The 22,591-nt window shown below is 45.2% G+C and overlaps 2 protein-coding genes across 3 annotated transcripts; one reads left to right on the top strand and one right to left on the bottom strand.

The window, feature by feature from the left end:
* Positions 1-529: 529 nt before the first annotated feature.
* Positions 530-3,085, bottom strand: TIMM29 (translocase of inner mitochondrial membrane 29). The gene is made up of 2 exons (XM_081845633.1): positions 2,940-3,085; positions 530-1,323 (listed from the first exon to the last, which is right to left on the bottom strand). Exons 1-2 carry the CDS (start codon positions 3,001-3,003, stop codon positions 695-697), a joined length of 693 nt encoding a protein of 230 aa, XP_081701759.1. The 5' UTR covers positions 3,004-3,085; the 3' UTR covers positions 530-694.
* A 289-nt stretch (positions 3,086-3,374) lies between these two features.
* YIPF2 (Yip1 domain family member 2) lies at positions 3,375-22,442 on the top strand. 2 transcript variants are annotated; one of them, XM_081845540.1, is made up of 10 exons: positions 3,375-3,714; positions 6,271-6,318; positions 8,254-8,399; positions 13,475-13,555; positions 14,280-14,367; positions 15,593-15,691; positions 16,415-16,581; positions 17,695-17,877; positions 21,547-21,667; positions 21,891-22,442. In XM_081845540.1, the coding sequence occupies exons 2-9, from the start codon at positions 6,288-6,290 to the stop codon at positions 21,655-21,657; spliced, it is 906 nt and encodes a 301-aa protein (XP_081701666.1). In that variant the 5' UTR covers positions 3,375-3,714; positions 6,271-6,287; the 3' UTR covers positions 21,658-21,667; positions 21,891-22,442. The 2 variants fall into 2 exon arrangements, with proteins under 2 accessions (XP_081701666.1, XP_081701665.1); XM_081845539.1 differs by having other exon boundaries at positions 3,666-3,809.
* The last annotated feature ends 149 nt before the right edge of the window (positions 22,443-22,591 follow it).

Here is a 22,591-nt window from a genome sequence, read left to right as displayed (position 1 = left end):
GGGAAGATGCCATGAGCTATTTTTCTCCTCAGATGGAAGATTTGCACAAGATATTAAACTAGGCAGCACTGTAATAACTCAAGATCTCCCAGCTTCTCACTAACAGTATTACCAAATACTTATTCAAGCACACATACTGTAGGAAAGGGGAGGCTTGGGGAAAAGTCAAGAGAATAACAAACCCTATACAGTGGTACCTTGGGTTACATACACTTCAGGTTACATATGCTTCAGGTTACACACTCCACTAAGCCAGAAATAGTGCTTCAGGTTAATAACTTTGCTTCAGGATAAGAACAGAAATTGGGCTCTGGCGGCACAGCAGCAGCAGGAGGCCCCATTAGCTAAAGTGGTGCTTCAGGTTAAGAACAGTTTCAGGTTAAGTACAGACCTTCAGAACGGATTAAGTACTTAGCCTGAGGTACCACTTTACATCTTCAGAATAAGTTTTGGACAGAGCTCCTGAAAAATTAAATGTGAAGAACTGAAAGGGAGAGGGAATCAAAGAAAATTTCATGACAAGGGGTGCTTCTTCTTTTTACTCATTTATTCACCAAACCTGGCTGAGTCTACATGAACAATACAGGGAAAATCAGGATCCTAGAAGAAAACAGACCATGTTCCTAACAGCAGATCTTTTTCTTTGTTCCACCATCTCCAAAGGGAGATGATAAACTACAGCCACTAAGGTACATCAATGATGTCGATTTCCCTGACTCTCCCTTTCTGTTTGCTGGATCTGCTCCTCTGTCAGGACAACAGGCTTGTATTTCTCGTCAAAAAGTTTCTCGTTGGCTTCCGAATGGAGGTTATGGAAAGAAATTGTCCTGAGATGCTCTGGCAGGTGTTGAAACTCCTCCTCGTTAATGTCCGGATCCCGCATTTTGGAGTGCAGAACCCACCAGCGCCCCCAGAAGCCCACATCGAGGACTTGGCTGGGAACCTCCATCCAGCGTGGCTTCAGGTACTTGCAGTGCGCCTGGTAGAGATCTGCTCCCGCGTCAAAAGGAGCCTCGTAGACGAGAGAGAAGAAAAGCAGGCTCTGGAACCGCAACTGGCCCCGGTTCCGCAGCTTCGTCAGTCGCTGGACGTGCCCTTCCGAGCTGCTGCTGCGGGTCCAGGGCGAGAGCAGGAGGAGGGTGCCCGAGGCTTCCAGGAGGCTGGCCTCGAAGGACTCCTCACAGGGGCTGCGGAGGCTGCAGCCCACTGCTCCAGCCAGCAGTGAGAGGTAGAGCCCAGCTTTCCCCGGCCGCTGCTTGACACCCAGGGCAACCTCTTTGCAGGCTTCGGCATAGTCGTGCAGGAGGCTCTTGCACCACAAAGCTGGGGGGGGGGGAGGCGGGAAAGAAGAAAATAGGGATGGTAAGAACAGAAGAAGAGCCTGCTGGATCAGGCCAATGGCTCTGTCTCACAGTGGCTAAACCAGATGCCTCTTGTGGGAAACCAGTGACTAGGATTTGAGCACAAGAACAACTATCCCCATGCCAAGTTTTCCAGCTGTGGAGGTACAGCACAGCAATCATTGGTAGTACCTGGCCTATGCAAAGGGGTGCAATCAGGTGCACTTGCCTCGGGACTCGGTGGGCTAAGCTGGCCAGAGGAGCCCATCAGGGGCCTGCTGGTCTCATGCTGTCATGGCAAGAATGCCCCATGCCTCCCAGCCAACTGGGGGCTCCCACTCCAGGCCTCTGAAACACTCTGCATGGGCATGGCTAGTAGCCTTGGCTGATAGCCTTGTGGTTGTTTTATTTATGTATTTATTTCGTAAAGTTTATACACCTCTTGATTGTAAAAACCCTCACTTTGTGAAAAGACAAAACAGTAAAATTGAGACAAATTCACAACCCTACTTTAAAACACGCAAAAACGGAAGTACAGCGATACCTCTGGTTACAGACACCTGGGGGGTAAGGCGATCTGGCGGGTAAAGCAGCCCCAATTTGTTTTGGATTTTATATGCTAATAGCAACACCTTGAACCCAGCCAGGCAACCGATCAGCAACCAGCGCAAACCTCCTGAGCACTGATGCTCCTCCATGCCATGCAGGTCATATAGTAAACCATGAACCAGGCCAAAATTTGGCACCCTTCAGGACTTTGAATTGGTACCTATATGAATATAGGTTTTATTATGATTACTCGATTATTGTGGTCATTTTGTGTCTCCCTCGTCCAGGGATGGATTTAGGTTTGATGAGGCCCTAAGCTACTGAAGGTAATGGGGTCCGTTATATGCCCAGCTGTCCTTTGTCAACAACAAATTATTGATGTTTTGTGTTACATATATGCTATATGGTAATTTATGGACATAATAGGTATCTAAAGCCATTTGCACATAACAAAATATGTATTTTATCAAAGTAATTGATATAGAAATGAGCAAACCAGTGATATTTTAGGGAGCAGGTGGAGCCCATGACTTACATCATAGGAGCCTACACAACACAAAACACTGTTGCTGTATGTAGGTTTTATTTTATTTGTTTTTTATCTTATATTTTGGAAATGTACATTCAGGTGTTTTTTTCTTTAATCTTTTGGGGGGCCCCCAAGAGAGTGGGGCCCTAAGCTAGAGCTTGTTTAGCTTAAACGTAAATCCAGCACTGCCCTCGTCTCAACAGTCCGCACCCCCTTTAATCCGGCGCTGCTCCTTGATTGTCTCTAATCCTTTTTGGGAGAGAGTTCCATAAACCTGACTCTGGTTAAGACTCTGTAACTGCGTGAGCTCCGCGCCGGGAGGAAGGTAAAGGCGACGGCCCCGGGCCGAGGGCAAAGCGCGCCCAGAAGGGCGCCCGCCACCAGGGAAGCATGCAGGGAGGCGGCGGCGAACTTCTCCCTCCCTCCCCCCCCCCGCCCGTCCCTCGGGGCGAGGTCTGAAGAAGCGGGCGGCGCTCAGGGCTCGAGCCCGGGCCTCCCCTCCAGCCCCCCGCCCGCCTCACCTAGGCGGCCCGTGCGGAGCCGCCCCCAAAGGCGCCTCTTCTCCGGGCTCGGAGGATCCGACATCGCCGGCCTTTTCTGGGAGGACCGCGAAGCCGGACGCTAAAGCGCGACGGACCAGCTCAGCGGAGACCGGAAGAAGGAAGAGAAGGCGAGAAGCAGGAGCTCATAGAGATAGGAAACCGCTAGACTAGCTTTTTAAAAGTATTGTTTTGTTCTCTGTGTAGTTTATACAGTAAAGCGCCGTGTAATCCTAGGACAAAAGGGCGGTGTATATATTAAATTACTGGTTTATTTCATAATATCTAGACACCGATTGGTTGTTTAAAAAAGCAAACAAAACACCTCGAAGCGGCTAATAAAAAAAAGAGGCGAGAATTAGTGGAAATTTCTGCATTGCCGAGGGTTGGGCTAGATGACCCTCGGGGATCCCTTCCAACTTCCCAGTTCTGGGATTCTTCGGACATTTCACAAGCCTGCCCTGCTTTCTTGCTTCTGCCTTGGAGCAGAAAACCACGCGCAGCTTGAAGTCCCGCCGGGTCGCTTTCCCTTCACCGGCTCCCTCCATCGCAGGCGAAATGACAAGCGCAGCCCCGAAGCCTCCGTGTCCGTGTGGAAATCCCGTCACGTGACGCACGGGGCTGCCAGTCTCGGCGTTTCCGAGTCTGGGAGCGCCAGGGGCACTTTGGACGCGCGCCGGAAGCCGGGAAGGGGCGGCGGCGGCGCCTCGCTGGAAGCTGCGCCCTCGTCGCCGTCCGAGGCTCCTCCGAGCTCCTGGTGAGGCTGGCCGAGCTTCTCCGCCGCTGAGGGACCCCCGTGGGGCGGGCTCTGCCTGCTAAGCCCCTCCGCTGGCTGACGAGAGCCTCGCCCGGGTAAGGGGCTTTTGGCTGCCAAGGGGGGGCTAAGGTGGCGGGGCGGGTGTCGCAAGCTACGCGTGGCAAGAGGCCGACCTGTGCTCTCTCTCAGGCCTGGAAAGCACGTCCGGTCTCTGAGCATGTGCAGAGTGCCTCTTCTCCCCCCCCCCCCATTGGACAAGGGACTGTGATGCTCAGGGTCCAGGGCTGTTCCCTTCCGTTTTGTTTTTTTTTAAAATAATTTTTATTAATTTTACAACATAAACAAAAAACAGACAAACATAACACGACTTCCCCAAACCTCCCCTTCACTGCATCCTTATTTTAAAATTTTTTAGCAGTCCTTCATCCCTTTTTATATTTAATTCTCTTTAAAGTTTTTTTTTAAATTTCAATTTTTACAGCTGTAATTCTTTATATCCAATCCCTCGACATCTTAACATTCCGAAATTTTACAACAATTTTTAAGATAGATTTTGAATTTTTTCCAGTCTTCTTCCACTGTCTCTCTCCTCTGGTCACGGATTCTGCCGGTCATCTCTGCCAGTCCCATAAATTCAGTCACCTTGGTCTGCCATTCTTCCAGAGTAGGTAATTCTTTAGTCTTCCAATACTTCGCCAAAAGAATTCTTGCTGCTGTTGTTGCGTACATAAAGAATGTTCTATCTTTCTTTGGAACCATTTGGCCTACCATGCCCAAGAGAAAAGCCTCTGGTTTCTTTACAAATGTCCACTTAAGGATTTTCTTAATTTCATTATAGATCATTTCCCAGTAGGCCTTAATCTTCGGGCAGGTCCACCAAAGATGATAAAAAGTTCCTTCGCATTCATTACACTTCCAGCAATTGTTATTGGGCAGATGATATATCTTTGCAAGCTTGACTGGGGTCACAGGGCTGTTCCCTTCCGTGGCGCAGGCTTGTCATGGCAGAGGGAGGAGAGGGGCTTCCTGGAATATCCTAGAGTTGGAGGGGGACACCCAGAGGGTCATCTAGCCCAACCCCCTGCGAGGCAGGATTCTCCCACCCCAAGCCAGACCCTGCTTAGCTTTGCAAAATGTTGCGGATGTTTTTATCTACACCACTAGAAGGCTTTACCGAGGGCATTTGAGCAGCAGCAGCTGGGAACCGTTTCACGGCCAGTGCCAGTGCCGAATTTACATATAAACTAAACAAGCTGTAGCTTTCGGTCCCTACTCTCTTGGGGGGGGGGGCAAAAAAATTAAAGAGAAAAAAACCTGGATGTTCCAAAATATAAGATAAAAAACAAATAAAATAAAACCTACATGTTGTGTAGGCTCACAATGGGCCCTGCCTGCTAGCCTGCTCCCTAAAATATCACTGGTTTGCTCATTTCTGTATCAATTACTTTGATAAAATACATATTTTGTTATGTGCAAATGGCTTTAGATACCTATTAGGTCCATAAATTACTATATAGCATATATGCAACACAAAAAGCAGCAACAATTTGTTGTTGACAAAGGACAGCTGGACATATAAAGGGCCCCATTACCTTCAGTAGCTTAGGGCCTCATCAAACCTAAATCCAGCCCTGTGAATGTTAGAATGATGTCAGATAGAAATTAAGTGGTTTCCAGCTGTAATGCTTTAAGAGAATATGGGGGGGGTAGAAATAGGCTAAAATTTATTAATAAGGATTGCTGAACTAATAATTCGAATTGGAATACAAAAAAGGGAGGTATGAGGAGGTCTGGGAAATAAGTTAATGAAAAATAAGCCATGGAAATTTTATGTGTTTTTAATTAATTTTATTTTTGTTTTTGTATTTTTGTTATTTTTTTTCTTTGTCTTTTTACTTTTTGATCTTTATTGTATTATTATTGAAAACCTTAATAAATATTCTTAAAAAAAAAACTAAATCCAGCCCTGGTTTCGCCCCAGCCATTTTTAAGTCAGAGGCCTAGCGGTGTCTCTGCCCCCCACCCCAGATGTTGTCATACTACAACTAGGAGCTGTTCAACGGTGAAAAGGACTCCCTCAGAGGGCAGTGGACTCTCCTTCCTTGGAGGATTTTAAACAGCGGTTGGGTGGCCATCTGCTGTGGATGATCTAGTTGAGATTCCTGCATTGCAGGGGGTTGGGTTCGATGACTCTCAGGATCCCTTCCAACTCTACAGTTCTATGATTCTAACTGCCAACGTCCCTGACTGTTGGTTGTGCAGACCTGGGTCTGATAAGCGTCCAGCAACAAACGGAAAGCCACAGGTTACCCCCACGTCTGTTTTGAAGCTGCCTTTAACTGCCTCCTGTCCATACATCCCAACCCAACCCAACCATCTAAATGTACACATCTGTATGTCTATAATATATGCACCTGCCAGTTTATGATTATGCTTCATGCATCTGAAGAAGTGGGCTGCGGTACATGAAGACTGATGCCATAATACAGTTTCAGCCTTTAAGGTGCTTCAAAGCTCTTTGATGTTTCTGCCAACGCAGTTTGTTATCTTTTCCAGGATAATCCAGTTGCATCATGGCTGCTCCAGATGAGCTCAAGTTTCATGGTGAGTATTTTAATTCTCCTGAGTGAGTTATGGATTGTGGCAAGCTTTGGGCACTAGGCTGTGCAGTGTTCTTTCTCTACCCACCTCAAAACTTCCCTGTTCATACGTGCCCCACTTACAAGAGCATAACCTTTTGTTGGATTATCTACCTTTCCTATCTCATTAGTCTTCTATACCAGGAATAATCAGTCTACAGCTCTTGGCAGTGTTAGAAACTGGGATAGAAAAGCTAGGAGCCAAATGGCTTCTGGGACTTGGGTTGTGGGCGCCAAAATCGGCTGTCTAGTTGCCACTGGGTGTGTGTGTGTGGTTTGACAATACTTTTTATTTATCATTTTGATAAGCATGAACTAAGTGATAAGCAATTCACATAAGTGACAGATTGTTAATGTCACATTTTTTAGCAAAAATTATTAATACGTGTTTCATTTGGTGTTTACAATAAAAATATTGCTACCGTACTTCGGTTTTCAAAACATTCTACTCTTTATTGTTAAACTCCTTAATATATTGTCTATCCTCAAGGCTTCAGAGCACATACATTTCAGTAATCCTCAGATGTCAGCCAGGCGCAGAAAACAGCACCCAGACTTGCAGAGGTGTTCGCAAATGCAGAAACTTTAGGTGCAAAATATGCCTGGCGCCCTGCTAATTTCGAACTCTGGCTCTTGGAGAGTACCCACCTCATAAGATAACTTTTGTCCAGCTGCTGAGAACTTGCCTGCTGTTAAAAGAGGGTTGAAGGAGCAAAGATTGAACCTTGTCATGGGAGCAGAATCCATTGAAGGCAACGGGTTTTACAGTGGAAGACTATGCATGTCTGTTCAGTAGTAATCCTAAACACACAGTAGGAAGTAATCCCCATGGAACACAATGGGATTATTTCTGAGTAATCATGCATAGGAATAGCTGTGGTGGGACTTGAATTGGGGCTTTCCCGGCCCACAAAGCATCATATACAGCATCTCTCTCTTAGGTTCAGGAGAATATAATGAACAGTTTTTATACCTGTGGAGAATTTTTGCTTGGTGCAAAAAACAACAACAACACGTGTTGTGAGCAGGCTGGGTTTTGGGGAGGGGTATGTGTGTGCTGATTTTTCTTTGGTGTAGATTGCTCCGGCTGCCTCTGAAGGTAGGTAAGCCTACCTTGATTTCTTAAGGAAACACAAGTTCTTTGGAAGTCTCTAAGTTTTGTTTCTACCTTAAGCTAGGGTTGCCATATTTCAAAAAGTAAAAACCAGGACACCCTGAAAGTTGTTGAGCTTTTCTTGGTGAAAACCTCCCAAAAACACAGGTTGAAGCTAGGAGGGAGAAATGCAGATGTTCTACTTGCCAAACAGTGGGGTCCTATACCTGTTCTTTCAGAATTTCAAACATTGCCTCTGGTACCACATACACATGAAATTGTACCTGAAACGCCAGTGTGGTGTGATGGTTAGAGTGCCAGCCTAGGACCTGGGAGACCAGGGTTCAAATCCCCACTTAGCCACAAATCTCCCTGGCTCACCCTGGGCCAGTCGCTCACTCGCAGCCTGACTTACATCATAGGGTAGTTTTGAAAATAAAATGAGGGTGAGGGAGAACTGTGTACACTGGAATATAAATGTAATAAAGCAAAGCGAACTGCTAGAGGAAAAAGCCGTCCAGGTTTTTCGCCTACTCTGTTGGTGACATCCTGGGATTTTAAGCACCAGATGAGAAAATGGTGCAGAGACTGGCTTGGCTAACAATTTCTTCCAGACAACTAACTTGGCAGCTCTGGAATAGGCAGAGCAAAAATCTACTTCTGCTCACCTGCAAAACTGCTTTCATTGAGTGTCACTCTATGGAAGTGCTGTCCTAGCTTTGAGCTACAGGGGCTCTAGAGTGAAATCTGGTTTGTGCTAGTATTTCTGTCCTGACTGCCTGGCGTGTTTTATTTTATTTTTTGCAGAATTTGATGAAGCCATAGATTTGCTGGCTGAGAATGCGGATGCCACCACTCCTAGCATCAGTGAGCGGCAAAGCCACACAACCGTAAACATGTCTTCAGGCTACAATGAGGAGCCTGAGGCAGAAGAGGAGGATGATAAAACAGAGGTGCTGCTGTTTCAAATTCTGTCCTGCATGTTGATTTAGAGCTAGCTGGAGAAGTAGCTGCTTTTCATTTTTTTTAAAAGATTTTTTATTAAGAGTTTTGTTAATACCATAGAGAAAAGACAGAATAAACAAAGAATAAACAAAAAAGAAACAAACATAAAATTTAACATCTTGTGATACCCATCTTTTCTTCATCTTTGGACTTCTTCACATCTCGCGCTCCTGCGTTCCAAATTTATAAAACTTTGGCCAGCAACTTATCACCTTATTTCCATTCTTATTGTACATATTTCCAATATTTTGTCCCTAACTTTGAATATTTTTTATCTAGGTCTTGGATATCTAATTTTAACACAATATTTATTCAAAATTTATTTTTCTCATAAAATTCACTCCTTCTCATAATCTTTTCAACTAACTTTATGGCGCCCTGTTGTTTTCAAATCTCTCATCCTTCTTAGCACTCATATAGTTTACAGTGTTTTTGTAGATAGTCCTTAAATTTCTTCCAGTCCTCTTCCACTGCTTCCTCTCCCAGGTCTCGGATTCTGCCGGTCATTTCTGCTAGCTCCATGTAGTCCATCAGTTGCATCTGCCATTCTTCCAGCGTGGGCAAATCTTGAGATTTCCAGTATTTGGCGACGAGTATCCTTGCTGCTGTTGTTGCATACATAAATAACGTTCGATCATTCTTTAACACCCTCTGGCCAACAATGCCCAAAAGGAAGGCCTCTGGTTTCTTAGGAAAGGTATACTTAAATACCTTTTTCAGCTCGTTATATATCATTTCCCAGAAGGCCTTAACCCTGGGGCAAGTCCACCAGAGGTGAAAGAACGTTCCTTCAGTTTCCTTACATTTCCAACACTTATTATCTGACAGGTGATATATTTTTGCTAGCTTGACTGGGGTCATGTACCACCTATATATCATTTTCATAATATTTTCTTTCAAGGCATTACATGCCGTAAACTTCATACCGGTGGTCCATAACTTTTCCCAGTCAGCAAACATGATATTGTACCCAATGTCCTGTGCCCACTTTATCATAGCTGATTTAACCGTTTCATCCTGTGTATTCCACCTCAGCAGCAAGTTATACATTCTTGAAAGTAATTTAGTCTTAGGTTCTAACAGTTCTGTTTCCAATTTCGATTTTTTCACCTGGAATCCTAACTTTTTATCCAATTTAAAAGCCTCTTTAATCTGAGCATAATGTAACCAATCTCGCATTTTATCTTTTAGTTTCTCCAAACTCTGCAATCTCCAATTGTCTCCATCTCTTTCTAATATTTCCCAATACTTTGGCCATTCGACCTCCATACTGGGTCTTTTCACAGCCTTAGCTTCCATAGGTGATAACCACCTTGGGGTCTTATTTTCTAATAAGTCTTTATATTTTGTCCAGACATTAAACACTGCTTTCCTTACAATATGGTTCTTGAAATTCTTGTGAATCTTAACCTTGTCATACCACAGATATGCATGCCATCCAAAAGCATTGTTAAATCCTTCCAAATCTAAAACATCAGTGTTTTCAAGAAGCAGCCAATCTTTCAGCCAGCAAAAAGCTGCTGATTCATAGTACAACCTTAAGTCTGGCAGGGCAAACCCCCTCTTTCTTTAGCATCAGTTAATATTTTAAACTTAATTCTGGGCTTTTTGCCCTGCCAGACAAATTTAGAGATATCTCTTTGCCACCTCCCGAAACACTCCATTTTATCCACAATCTGTAAAGTCTGAAAAAGAAACAGCATCCTTGGCAATACATTCATTTTTATAGCAGCAATTCGGCCCAACAAGGAAAGTTTCAGTCTTGACCAACTTTCTAAATCTCTCTTGATTTCTGACCAGCACTTTTCATAATTGTCCTTAAATAGATTCAGATTTTTTCCTGTTATGTTCACCCCTAGATATTTTACTTTTTTAGCCACGTTTAACTCTGTCTCTTTCTGAAACCTTTCTGACTCTGAAACTGTCAATTTTTTTTCCAATACCATAGTTTTTTGTTTGTTTAATTTGAAACCCGCCACCCGACCAAAGTCTTGAATCAATTGTAATGCCCTTTTCGTACTAGATTCTGGCTCCTGTAAGGTCAAAACTAGGTCATCTGCGAAAGCCTTAAGTTTGTACTGTTTCGCTCCGACCTGAATTCCTTCCACCAACCGGTCCCCTCTAATCATATTCAAGAGCACCTCCAGGACCGAAATAAATAACAGAGGGGAAATAGGGCAACCTTGTCATGTTCCTTTTTCAATTTTAAACTCTTCTGTCACCACATTGTTAACTATCAGTTTAGCCTTTTGTTCTGAATAGATTGCATCTATCCCATTTTCAAATCCCCGTCCCACTCCCATCCCTTCCAAGTTTCTCTTCATAAACTTCCAGGAAATGTTGTCAAAGGCCTTCTCCGCATCTATAAATATTAACACTGCTCTTGTATTAATATTTGTTTGCAGAAGTTCCAAAATGTCAATAATATTCCTTGTGTTAGCAAACAAATGTCTTCCTGGGAGAAAGCCTGCCTGATCTTTGTGGAGTAGCTGCTTTTCGGCAGGAAGGAAACATAAGCCTAGCCAAGGGGCTACTTCTATGGACCTGGAAGAGAGTGGGAAGGAGATAACAGGTCAAATGGGAGTTTTGATGTAAAGCACAGTGATTTACATAGATAAGGAGGATAGGAGGCATAGAATGCATATTACACCTGATTTGTAGCAGTTGCACTGGTTCCCTCATAGCTTCCCAGCCCAATTTAAGGTGCTCTCTCACATTTGTGTTGAAAGCCTAGATAACGGGGCTCCAAACAGCTGAAATAATGCCTCATTCCCTGTATAGACTAGCTTGGGGCTTAAGATCAGCAGAAGAGGCCCTTCTGGTAGTTCTTCCACTCTTACAGGTTGGGGGGAGCTTGTGAGATTACCTTCTTGGTGGTAGCTCCAAGAATGTGTACCTCCCTTTCCACAGAGGTTTGTCTGGCTTCCATTGTTTGCTTTCAAAAGGGCATAATTTAGTTTTGTGTCCTGTCTGTAACGTGTTGTATGGAATTACTCTCTGTGTATTTAATGTGCTTTAACCCACCCTGAAACCTTATTGTGAAGGGTGGGTAAGAAAGACAATAAATAACAACACAATGCATATATATATATATATATATATATATATATATATATATATATATTTGCTTTCGTAGATTTTCACGGGTACAGGAATGCAGGTTTTGGTGTCCTCGGGTGTCTTCCCGTGTAAAAGTTGGGGTGTCTAGGCGACGTTTCGACGAGGTCTCACTCGTCATCTTCAGGCTGGTGCTTTCGGCTTCTTGTTACTGGAACAGAGCAGGATCTCAGTGTTTGAGTTCCTATAAATACTGTAGAGGGGGTGTGGTGTATAGCCTCCAATGTTCTGGGCAGAGAGGAAGTTCCCAGGCTAGTGTGCCTTTTCTTCTTTTGTTCCTTAATTACTTGAGAGATATCTTGAGTGATTTCTTGAGTGATATCCTGAGTACCACTTAGGTGGGTCATTAGGTGTGGATTAGTTGTTAAAGTCTTTGTGTCTTGACCTCTTGAACTTTGTGAAGAGTTTTCCTGAGAAGATGGCTGTACTGTACTTAGTTGTGCTCTGGCTTGGCTTCGTGTATAGGGGCGAGCTGTGGTTTTGTGGCTTGTGTCAGCCAGATCTGTGTAGGGATTGCAGGGGGGTGCAGCATCCGGAGGTGCCACCATGGATTGGCTACTGGATGGTGTCTGTAATTCATCTGTGGAGAGGGTCTGGGTTTGGGTCTGGTGTGGTTGATTGGTGTTGGCGTTCTGTGTGCCTCTGGATCTGGTGTCAGTTTTTGTGGGGAGGGCTAATTTCCAGATGTCTGGCAAGCGGGATGTGTCGTCACGCTTGTTCATGTTGTGAGGGAAGCCATCGAGATAGAGAAACACCCTCACAACATGAACAAGCGTGACGACACATCCCGCTTGCCAGACATCTGGAAATTAGCCCTCCCCACAAAAACTGACACCAGATCCAGAGGCACACAGAACGCCAACACCAATCAACCACACCAGACCCAAACCCAGACCCTCTCCACAGATGAATTACAGACACCATCCAGTAGCCAATCCATGGTGGCACCTCCGGATGCTGCACCCCCCTGCAATCCCTACACAGATCTGGCTGACACAAGCCACAAAACCACAGCTCGCCCCTATACACGAAGCCAAGCCAGAGCACAACTAAGTACAGTACAGCCATCTTCTCAGGAAAACTCTTCACAAAGTTCAAGAGGTCAAGACACAAAGACTTTAACAACTAATCCACACCTAATGACCCACCTAAGTGGTACTCAGGATATCACTCAAGAAATCACTCAAGATATCTCTCAAGTAATTAAGGAACAAAAGAAGAAAAGGCACACTAGCCTGGGAACTTCCTCTCTGCCCAGAACATTGGAGGCTATACACCACACCCCCTCTACAGTATTTATAGGAACTCAAACACTGAGATCCTGCTCTGTTCCAGTAACAAGAAGCCGAAAGCACCAGCCTGAAGATGACGAGTGAGACCTCGTCGAAACGTCGCCTAGACACCCCAACTTTTACACGGGAAGACACCCGAGGACACCAAAACCTGCATATATATATATATATACACACACAGGGAGGGGGGGGAGCACTTTGTTGTGTCACCCTACCTAATTCACTCTTGAGCAGCCAAAATTCCTATTGTTCCATGTGTGAAGAGTAACTGGAAGAATTTCCATAAAAATAATGTTCCCTAGTAATTATAGTCCCTCCCATAAGTTTCACGCCCCACCTCTTAACACACACAACTGCAGCCTATGGAGTTTCCTCAAAGCTTGCTGAAAGGAGTTCCTGGGAGGAGAAGCGTCCATGAAAGAAAGACGTCTTCTTGGATCATTATTTGGAATGAAGCACTCTGCCTCTTTTTCTTTTCTTTTTTAAAGTAAGAATGCTTAGGGCACGAGATCAGGAGTTCTATCTTCACAAGAGGCCCAGGGGTTGGTTTGTCTCACCCAAAATATGTTTCCTGGCCAAGGGCAAAGCAGTAATCTGAATTCTCATCCCTGCAGCTCTTGAGTTCCCAGAAGAAGCAATCCAGTTTCTGGACCTTTGAATATTACCAGGCTTTCTTCGATGTTGACACATACCAGGTAAGGGAATTCATGTAGTTCTAGCTTCATAGGCGCAGCCAAGAATCAGCCACAGTTGACAAGATGAGGGAGTGTAGTAACTCAGCTTGCAAGTAACAAGCACAAGACCTGCCATACAGTTTGCAGTTGGCCCTCCAGCTGTTTTTGGACTACAACTCCCATCATCCCTAGCTAACAGGACCAGTGTTCAGGGATGATGGGAATTGTAGTCCCCAAACAGCTGGAGGGCCAAGTTTGGCCACTACTGGGCTAAACCACCCATAGGGTCCAGTTCTGTTTCATGGATGGAGCCACAACCTCATGGCTGGCACATTTTTATTGTCCTTTGAGCCTAATTTGGCTCCAGGATTCTGCTATAATAATTACCACCATTATTTTGTTGGGTACAAGTTGAAGATCTTCCTGATCGACTGATATTTTCAGGAGCTGAAATTCACAGCGGTGATGTTTTGACTGTGGGGGTGGAGATTTCCTAACCATGAAGTTAGAATAGCGAATTGAGTTCAATCTTCCCTCCACCACAAGCTTGCTTGCATGGCTTTGGGCAACCATATTATCCGTCTTCTCTCCATACCCTGACAATGGGGTCTAGTGCAAGGCATAGAAATGCCTGTACAATATTTCTAGTAGTTCCTGCACCTCCTGAGATGGGAAGCAAAAAGCCCTGCATCCTTGCACGTCCCCATGGGGTCCATTTTGCTGAGGCCTATTTCTTGTTTATCAGGTGTTGGACAGGATAAAGGGGTCGCTGTTTCCGCTGCCAGGGAAAAACTTTGTATGGCACCATCTACGGAATAACCCTGACCTGTATGGTGAGTACAGAGAAGCTCAGACTAATGTAGAGTACTGCCTCCTGCTTTGCAAAGTCTGGATTGAACTGTAAACTGTGATGTAGCATACTATGCCCAGGACAGAGAATGCAGCTTGCTCAGCATCCTGAGAAACAAGTCTTGATTAAGTGGGGAGGGGGGGTGAAGCTTGCTAGTCATCTTCCAGAAGTGCAGTCTTCATTTCCTTGCTCTGTCATTCCTAAATACATACCTTGCAAGTGGAAGGTCCCAGCTCATCAGTCAATGGATGTCTGACACCGGGAAAAGCCATGGGGAATTAGGACTAGATCAGACTTCCCCATCTTGGTGCCCTACAGATTCTGCTTCTTCTTCTTTGGCAATCACTCGTAGCCGAGTAAGATAGTATTCCATGAACACGGTTTTAACAGTGAATCCATAAGTGACTGTGGAGGTCAATTCTGGATCCACACGTGCTTCCACAGTAGGGACATAGATTTCTGGGCAGAAGTTGATCATGGTGAGGGTTTGCCAAGCGTGCCTTCCTCCTAGCACGTTTCTCCCTTTCGTCTTGAGTTTGAGCGTCTTCAAAGGCCATGACACCTTTGGTAAAAGCTGTTCTCCAATTGGAGGCGCTCGCAGGCCAGTGTTTCCCAGCTGTTGGTGTTTATAGTACATTTTTTTTATTTGCCTTGAGAGAGCCTTTAAACCTTTTTTGTTGACCACCAGCGTTATGCTTTCCATTTTTAAGTTCGGAATAGAGTAGTTGCTTTGGGAGACGATAATTGGGCATCCGAACAACATGACCAGTCCAAACGAAGTTGATGTCGAAGAAGAATCTTCATTGATTCTGATTCTTTCTTACAGATTATTTGGACTATAGCTCCTATCACCCTTGACCCTTGGGCCAAGCTTGCTGGGATGATGGGAGTTAAGCCCCAAACATCTGGAGAACAGCAGGTTGGGGGGGAGGCTGCACTAGATCAACTGGTAGCCTAACAATGTGTTACACTTTTGTGTGTCCAAGGTTTGTGCTTGGGGAATGTAGATTTCCCTCTAAGGCCTGCTCTACCAGGTGGCCTCCAGTGTTGTGCTGAGATACCTCCCCTGAGCCCCGGCTCTTTAGTTGCTTCTTTGTTCTGTATTTGGTAAATGAGTTCACAGTTGGCTCCATTCTTTGCCCCGTGCCGAGACAAGAAGTCTGCCCGTCTTTTTTGGTCTTCTAATGTTGTATTTCTGCCTCTCACAGGACCGTTCTGGATCTGTGCCACGTTGGTCTTCACGCTGGCTATCAGCGGCAACTTGTCCAGCTTCCAGGAGAGAAAGGGCAGCCCCCAGTTCCACAAAGGTGAGCAATCGATGAGGGAGTGTCTCTTGCAATTTAAGCTTTATGCAATCATAACCCTTTTATATATTGGGTATTGTTGAAGGCACACAAAGAATGGGCAAAATAGAGATTGGGGGGGGGGAGGTAAAAAATACAGTAACTTGCACGTCACCTGCAAAAGCTTTTGAGCAAGGTGGCGTGCGGCCTACAAAAAAAGCAGGACGCAAGAGTTGTAGTAATGACTCCTTTCTTTCCTACTGGGGATGTGTGAGATGGGTAAATGGACAGTATTCAGAATGTCTAAATTTTGGCTCCCAGATATCCTTAACTTCTCGCAGAGGAGCAGAAGCTCCTTAGCATAACTTAGTCATAAAATGAATGGAAACTTTAAAAGTAGTTCTCAGTTATGATAAGTAAACACAAGAGGGAGGAAGGGAAGGAAGGAAGTTTTGTGCATGTGTGTACACACACACACACACACACACACACACACACACACTTCCCTCCCTCCCTCCCTCTTGTGTTTACTAGCATAACTGAGAACTACTTTTAAATCTTCCATTCATTTTATGACTAAGTTATGCTAAGGAGCTTCTGCTCCTCTTAGCGCCTGCCAGAGAAGGGCAGGCAGAAGGCAAGTATGTTGAGGTTTGTTCCTGGTAGGGTAAGCCCTGGTTACTGACCCTGCCAGTGCTTTTGCCTTGGAGCGAATGCTGATCTTAATATCGTTTTCCTTTTCCATAGTGTCCATTGCCGGAATAATTATCTACTGCTATGCCTGGCTAGTACCCCTTGCCCTGTGGGGCTATTTGCAGTGGCGAAAGGGGGTCCAGGTCCATGTGGACTCCTACACCTTCCTGGAGATGGTGTGCGTCTATGGTTATTCCCTATTTGTGTACATCCCCACTGCGGTGAGTAAGGAAAATGGGGTTGCAGGGAAAAGACTGATTCATATGTTGTTTCTTTTCAGTTTGTAGAGCATAACGTTCCAGTAGAAAGTACTCAAAAGTCCTGCTCCATTGTGCTTTCCATTATTATTATTCATTCATTCCCTGCCCATCTGGCTGGGTTTCCCCAGCTACTCTGGGCGGCTCCCAACAGAATATTAAAAACACGATAAAACATCAAACATTAAAAACTTCCCTAAACAGGGTTGCCTTCAGATGTCTTCTAAAAGTCAGATAGTTGTTTATTTCCTTGACATCTGATGGGAGGGTGTTCCACAGGGCTGGTGCCACTACCGAGAAGGCCCTCTGCATGGTTTCCTGTAACCACACTTTTCACAGGCAACTGCCAAAAGGTCCTTGGAGCTGGACCTCAGTCTGGGCCGAACGTTGGGGGTGGAGATGCTCCTTCAAGTATACTGGGCCGAGGCTGTTTAGGACTTTAAAAGTCAGCACAAACACTTTGAATTGTGCTCAGAAATATACTGGAAGCCAATGTAGGTCTTTCAGAACCGGTGTTAGGTGGTCTTGGCGGCCACTCCCAGTCATCAGTCTAGCTGCCACATTCTGGATTAATTGTAGTTTCCATGTCACCTTCACTGCAGTAGTCCCAAGTGGGAGATAACTAGAGCATACACCACTCTGGCGAGACAGTCTGCGGACAGGTAGGGTCTCAGCCTGTGTACCAGATGGAGCTGGTACGGCAGTGTACCAGCTGCCCTGGACACAAAATTGACCTGCGCCTCCATGGACAGCTGCGAGTCCAAAATGACTCCCAGGCTGCGCATCTGGTCTTTCAGGGGCACAGTTACCCCATTCAGGACCAGGGAGTCCCCCACACCCACCCTCCCTATTTCCCCCAAAACTTTACTTCTGGCTTGTCAGGATTCAGCCTCAATCTGTTAGCCGCCATCCATTCTCCAGCCACCTCCAGACATTCACACATTCCTCAAGCACTGCTAGTTTTGTGCAGTGGGATTGCAGCAAAAAGGACCTGAATTAAAACTCAGAGCTGCCACTGGATGTTTCTCATGAAGAGTGTATGAGATCTTACTCAACTTCCACTTCCTTCATTCACAGATGCTGTGGCTGATTCCTATATCCTGGCTGCAGTGGCTGCTGCTTATCTTTGCAGTGGGTCTCTCTGGCTCAGTTCTGGTTCTTACCTTCTGGCCAGTTATCCGCTCAGACACCAGGCTGGCAGCTTGTGCCCTGTTGGCTGTCATTGTTTCTCTCCATGTCCTTCTGGCTATTGGTTGCAAGGTATGTGTTCTTCTCTTCCCACTAAGCTAGGGCAAGGTTTGGAGAGCAAAATGCTACTTGTGCCGAGAGGGGAAGGAAAAGTAGAGGGAAATAAGCTGTGTACGATGCAGCCGCAAGAAAGTCAGATATTTCAAATGAGTTTTTAGCCTCGGAAGTTGCAGAGATTTTACAGCAGCAAAAGTACTCAGGTTTGGAAACATGATGATGTCATTGCATGATTTTACTATATAATTCTGGGTACCCTGTGGCAATTTAGTATTATGAACATCTCTAAACCAGCCTTTGCCTACCTGGTCATGCAGGCAGGGAGTTGTCTGGAGGGCAACAGGTTGACAAAATCTGCTCTGAACTTACAGTATTTGAGGTAGCTTTATACTGGACCCCTGAAAATATTGTTAGTATATGATGTAAACATTGCATAGTGGAAGTACAATGGGAGTACCTTGGAAGTCAAACGAAATCCATTCTAGAAGTCCGTTCAACTTCCAAAATGTTTGACTTCCAAGGCGCGGCTTCCAGTTGGCTACAGGAGCATCCTGCAGTCAATCGGAAGCCGTACCGGACATTCAGCTTCCGAAAATCATTCAAAAACCAGAACAATCACTTCCGGTTTTTGATCGCTCGGGAGCAGAAAGGTTCGAGATTACAGGTGTTCGGCTTCTCAGGTTCCACTGCATAGATAAAGTAATGCTAATTATATCATAGTGCTCATTGTGCCCAAAATTATGAGGAACAGAACAGGCATTTGATTAAGTAAGAAATAACAGGCTGTGATTTACCGTTGAAACCTTTCTAGTAACTGTTCCAGTACAGGCCCAACAAAATGTTGGTCAGGAGCAAGACTTTGAGCTCATCAGAACTTTTCTTCAGACTGGTTGGACCACCAGGGGTGGGGGAAATGCTGCCAGATATAATGGGAAGGACATTTCTGGTGCAAAAAGACCTCGGCTTGTGACGACATCCTGGGGTGAATGGAGGAGTAACGATTGCTCTCGCTTTGAAGATAGCAGCCTTTTGGTTTTTCCGCTGGTGTATCTGCAAACCAGAGCTGGGGGGCGACTGGGCTTTCTCTGTATGAAGGCTGCATGCTGGTAGTGGGTGCGACTTGCCATAGCACAACATAAATCAGATTTATGCAACACATCGCTATCCAGGCAGGCTAGAAGCATCAACCCAGTTAAATCCAGACAGGAATATGCACGGAGATTATGCAGCAAGATTGGTGAGGGTCGTGATCCGGGGAGGGAAATGGTCAAGGAAGGAGGCAGCAAGGAGAAGCCTGGAAGGTCCCTGAACCCTGGGGTGTAAGCTACACCTTTGATGTGGATTTTAATGTAATTAATGCATATATTGGCGCTGCTCGCAAATTTGCAGCACAGTGGGAAATGTATATGCTGTGTCAGCAGAAGCTGAATTTGTAAATGACGGAATATGGCTGGAACAGTGAAGTTGATGAAGTCTGTAAGATCCCAGAGTGTTACTTGTATGCATCTAGACCAGACTACTGCAATGCTGTTTATGTGGGGCTGCCTCTGAATAGGGTTCAGACCAGGGGTCGGCAAGGTTTACCTCGCCTGGGCCAGTTCACTCCAGCAGAGATCCCTCCGTGGGCCAGATCGCGCACACAAGGTCGCGATTTCCGGCGCCTGTGCAGATGCGATTTTTGGCATCTGAGCATGCGCAGATGCGATTTTTGGCATCTGAGCATGCGCAGATGCGATTTTCAGCACCACGGAAGTGAGTCCCTGTGCCAGTTCAGCACGGCACAGAGGGACTTGCTGAGCGGGCGGCTCCGTTCGGGGGCAGCTCATGGGCCGGTTAAACAACCCCCATGGGCCTTAGGTTGCCTACCCCTGGCTCAGACCCTTGCCCTTGTGCAAAATGCAGCAGACTGGGTACCTGCAGGGGCTGGGCTCTTATATCAGAGTAATAGGTTCCATGAATTGCACTGGCTGCTTGTTGGCTTCCAAACCCAATTCAAAGTATGGATCATAACTTCTAAAGCCCGGAACAGTTTGGGACCAAGTTTGGGCCATTTTACCCGTATGGGGCTGCTGGGCCTTGAAATCAGCTACAGAGCCTGTGCCTGCAGATTCACCACAAGGTAGTCAGGCTGGAAGGTGCAAAAGATGGTTTTCTTCAGCGACAGCCTTTCAACTATGGAACTCCCTTCCTCAAGAGATAGGTTTTTCTCCCTCCTCCTCTTAAGCGGGCCCTAAAGATATTTTCAGTCCACCCGAGAAAACTGGGGGTAGTTTTTAATTGAATATTACACTCAGTGTAGTATTGGGATGTCTGTGATGATTTGTTTTTTGCTAGTTTCATATTTTTAGTTTTAATTTGTAGGATTTTAATGGGTTTTTAAACATTTTATACTCCCTTGATTGTGAGCTGCTTTGAGAATACTTAGGGTTTCGAAGAGAGGCAAATGTTAATAGATATTAGTATTAATAGTCTAACATTCCTTAAAAGCTTGGTTTATCCGCTTTTTGCTGTCTTTTCGTTTTATATTTTTAAACCTCAAAGCCTATTAAGTACAACGTAAGAAAAATAAATGAGCTGTTTTGCAGCTAGCCCCCCCATCCATTTTTTCCTTTGTTAAACTCCCTTCACTTTTGTCTTGTGTTTTCATATAGTTTTAGGCATGTTATAAAAAATACAGTTGGCGTTACAGTGTGGACTTTTCACATGCATGCATTTCAAGGTTCGGAAATGACACTGTAGGCTAAGACAGGAGTGCAATGTGCTCAGGATTAGTCACATTCTGCCTGCAACACTGAACTTAAATGAGAACTCTTAAGCAAACTCTTTGGCCCCACCTTGGTAGTGTCAATACAAACTCCACAGCCAAGATCCAACAAGGATGTGGATTATTGTTCTTACGCACATGCCTTGGGGCTGGCTTGGACATCCTGTACAAAGCTCTTGTCTAATAAACGGGGAAACAGTTATAGCTGGATATCCAGCCTAACGTGGGATGGGGTGGATTAAATTACCCAGCTAAAGTGAATCCAGTTTTCCCACGTACATTTCAAGTATTAGTATGTGCCAATTGCAAATGTACAGATTTACGGTCTCACTATGCTACCCTAGGAAACTTCAGTTTCTTAAAGAAAACTTTGTGCTCTAGAAAATGGAGTATTATTTATACTTCTTCTGCCATCTGCCAAACTGGATTAGGATGGTAACAAGAAAAACAGTTACACAATGTTTCCAAACCTGATTCCCCCGGCCCCGGCATACTGAGAAATCTATGTATTTTTGGCACGTGCAGCTAAGCCTTGAGGAAACAGGTACTGAACAGTTTCTTTGTGAAATAGGAAATAAATGGTAATGCTTGCTCCCTCAGCAACTTGCAGAACAGGGACGCGCAGGCACATCCAGTGGGCTACTCTAGAGAATATAAGGCATCTCCAGCCCTTAATATAGGACCTTGTTTTACCCTTAACTTGGTAGCCCAAAAGTAGCCCAAAAACAATTTGACATGGGTCATGTATTCAGTTTGAGACACGCAGGTTTTGCTTTTGCTTGTTTGCGTTCAGGTTTTGATTAAACCAGAGTATTCTTAAAAGTGCAGTCACTGAGTTTTCAAATTAACTTACTGATTCTAGGTGGAGGAAGGCAAGCCTGCTTGATTTCTACAACTGATTAATTTTCTTCTCTTTGAAGCTGTATTTCTTCCAGAATGCAACCGGCACACCTTCTCATCCCACGCCAGCTGCTCATTTCGGCAGAAGCACACCGCCTCACCCGGCCAACCACTCCAATCCACATATGTGAAAGGCAGCTGGTAAGAACTTCTGGCCATCCCGTATGGCATGAAACAGATGCTAAAAATGCCGCCGGGTGTCAAATATTCTTTGTCAAAGCGCCCACTGCTCCCCAATCCCCACCCCTACCAATGGAAGCATAGGAACTAATGTGCTTCTGGGAGAGGTAACAAGGGGTTGGCATCTCTCATCTTTCTCCCTTAGTGCATGCCCTACTTACAAGACCTAAAATCTCTGTTGCAGACACTTTCATCATGAATGTCTGGCCTCAGGGAAAGCCCACGGGCGAAGGAAAGTGCACACTTATTCTTTCAAGAGGCAAGGAGACACCTGAGCTGGAAAAGGGAGCAAGCTGCATGACTTTTGTTGTCCTACTTCAGCCAGCCATGTCACTAAGGTGCCCGATTTGCAAAGAACCCGACTTTTGGAAACAAATTTAAAGGCCTGGCTGTTAACATCACAAAGCGTTACTTGGGGTGGATACAGCTGCCTTTTGCTCCTTCATCACAGGATGGGCCTGCAGTCCTGACGAAAGCGACTGCATGGAGTGATTATTGTTCCCCTTCCAGTTAAATCTTTGGTAACGGCGGGATGTAGCAAAGTCAGCTGATGGCTGAGACTTTTTAGATCCTCGGTGAGTAAGGGTAGATGATCAGGAATAGAAGTAAGAGCTTCTTGGGAGGGAAGCTTGAATGATAGGGAGGTTGAGCACTTCAGATTACTTTGATTTAGTTTAGCTACTTGATTTTGTTTTCTATGGAAAGCTAATTTAAATAAAACTGCATTTTAAGAGGAGTGTGGCTCTTTCCCAGCTTCTTTTCCAGCCAACACTGTCGTCCTCTCTAGCCACATTGTATAACACAGGATCAGCGAAAGTAGCCATGTAACATGCTGTCTTTGTCTGTGAAAGAGGGTGACCGAAAATCTGGTAGAAAGAAGCACCT

The sequence above is a fragment of the Podarcis erhardii genome (assembly GCF_964252035.2).
Source record: "Podarcis erhardii genome assembly, chromosome: 17".
Taxonomy (NCBI): Eukaryota; Metazoa; Chordata; class Lepidosauria; order Squamata; family Lacertidae; genus Podarcis; species Podarcis erhardii.
Note: the sequence above shows the minus strand (reverse complement) of the source record. Positions and strands in the feature narration are given on the sequence as shown.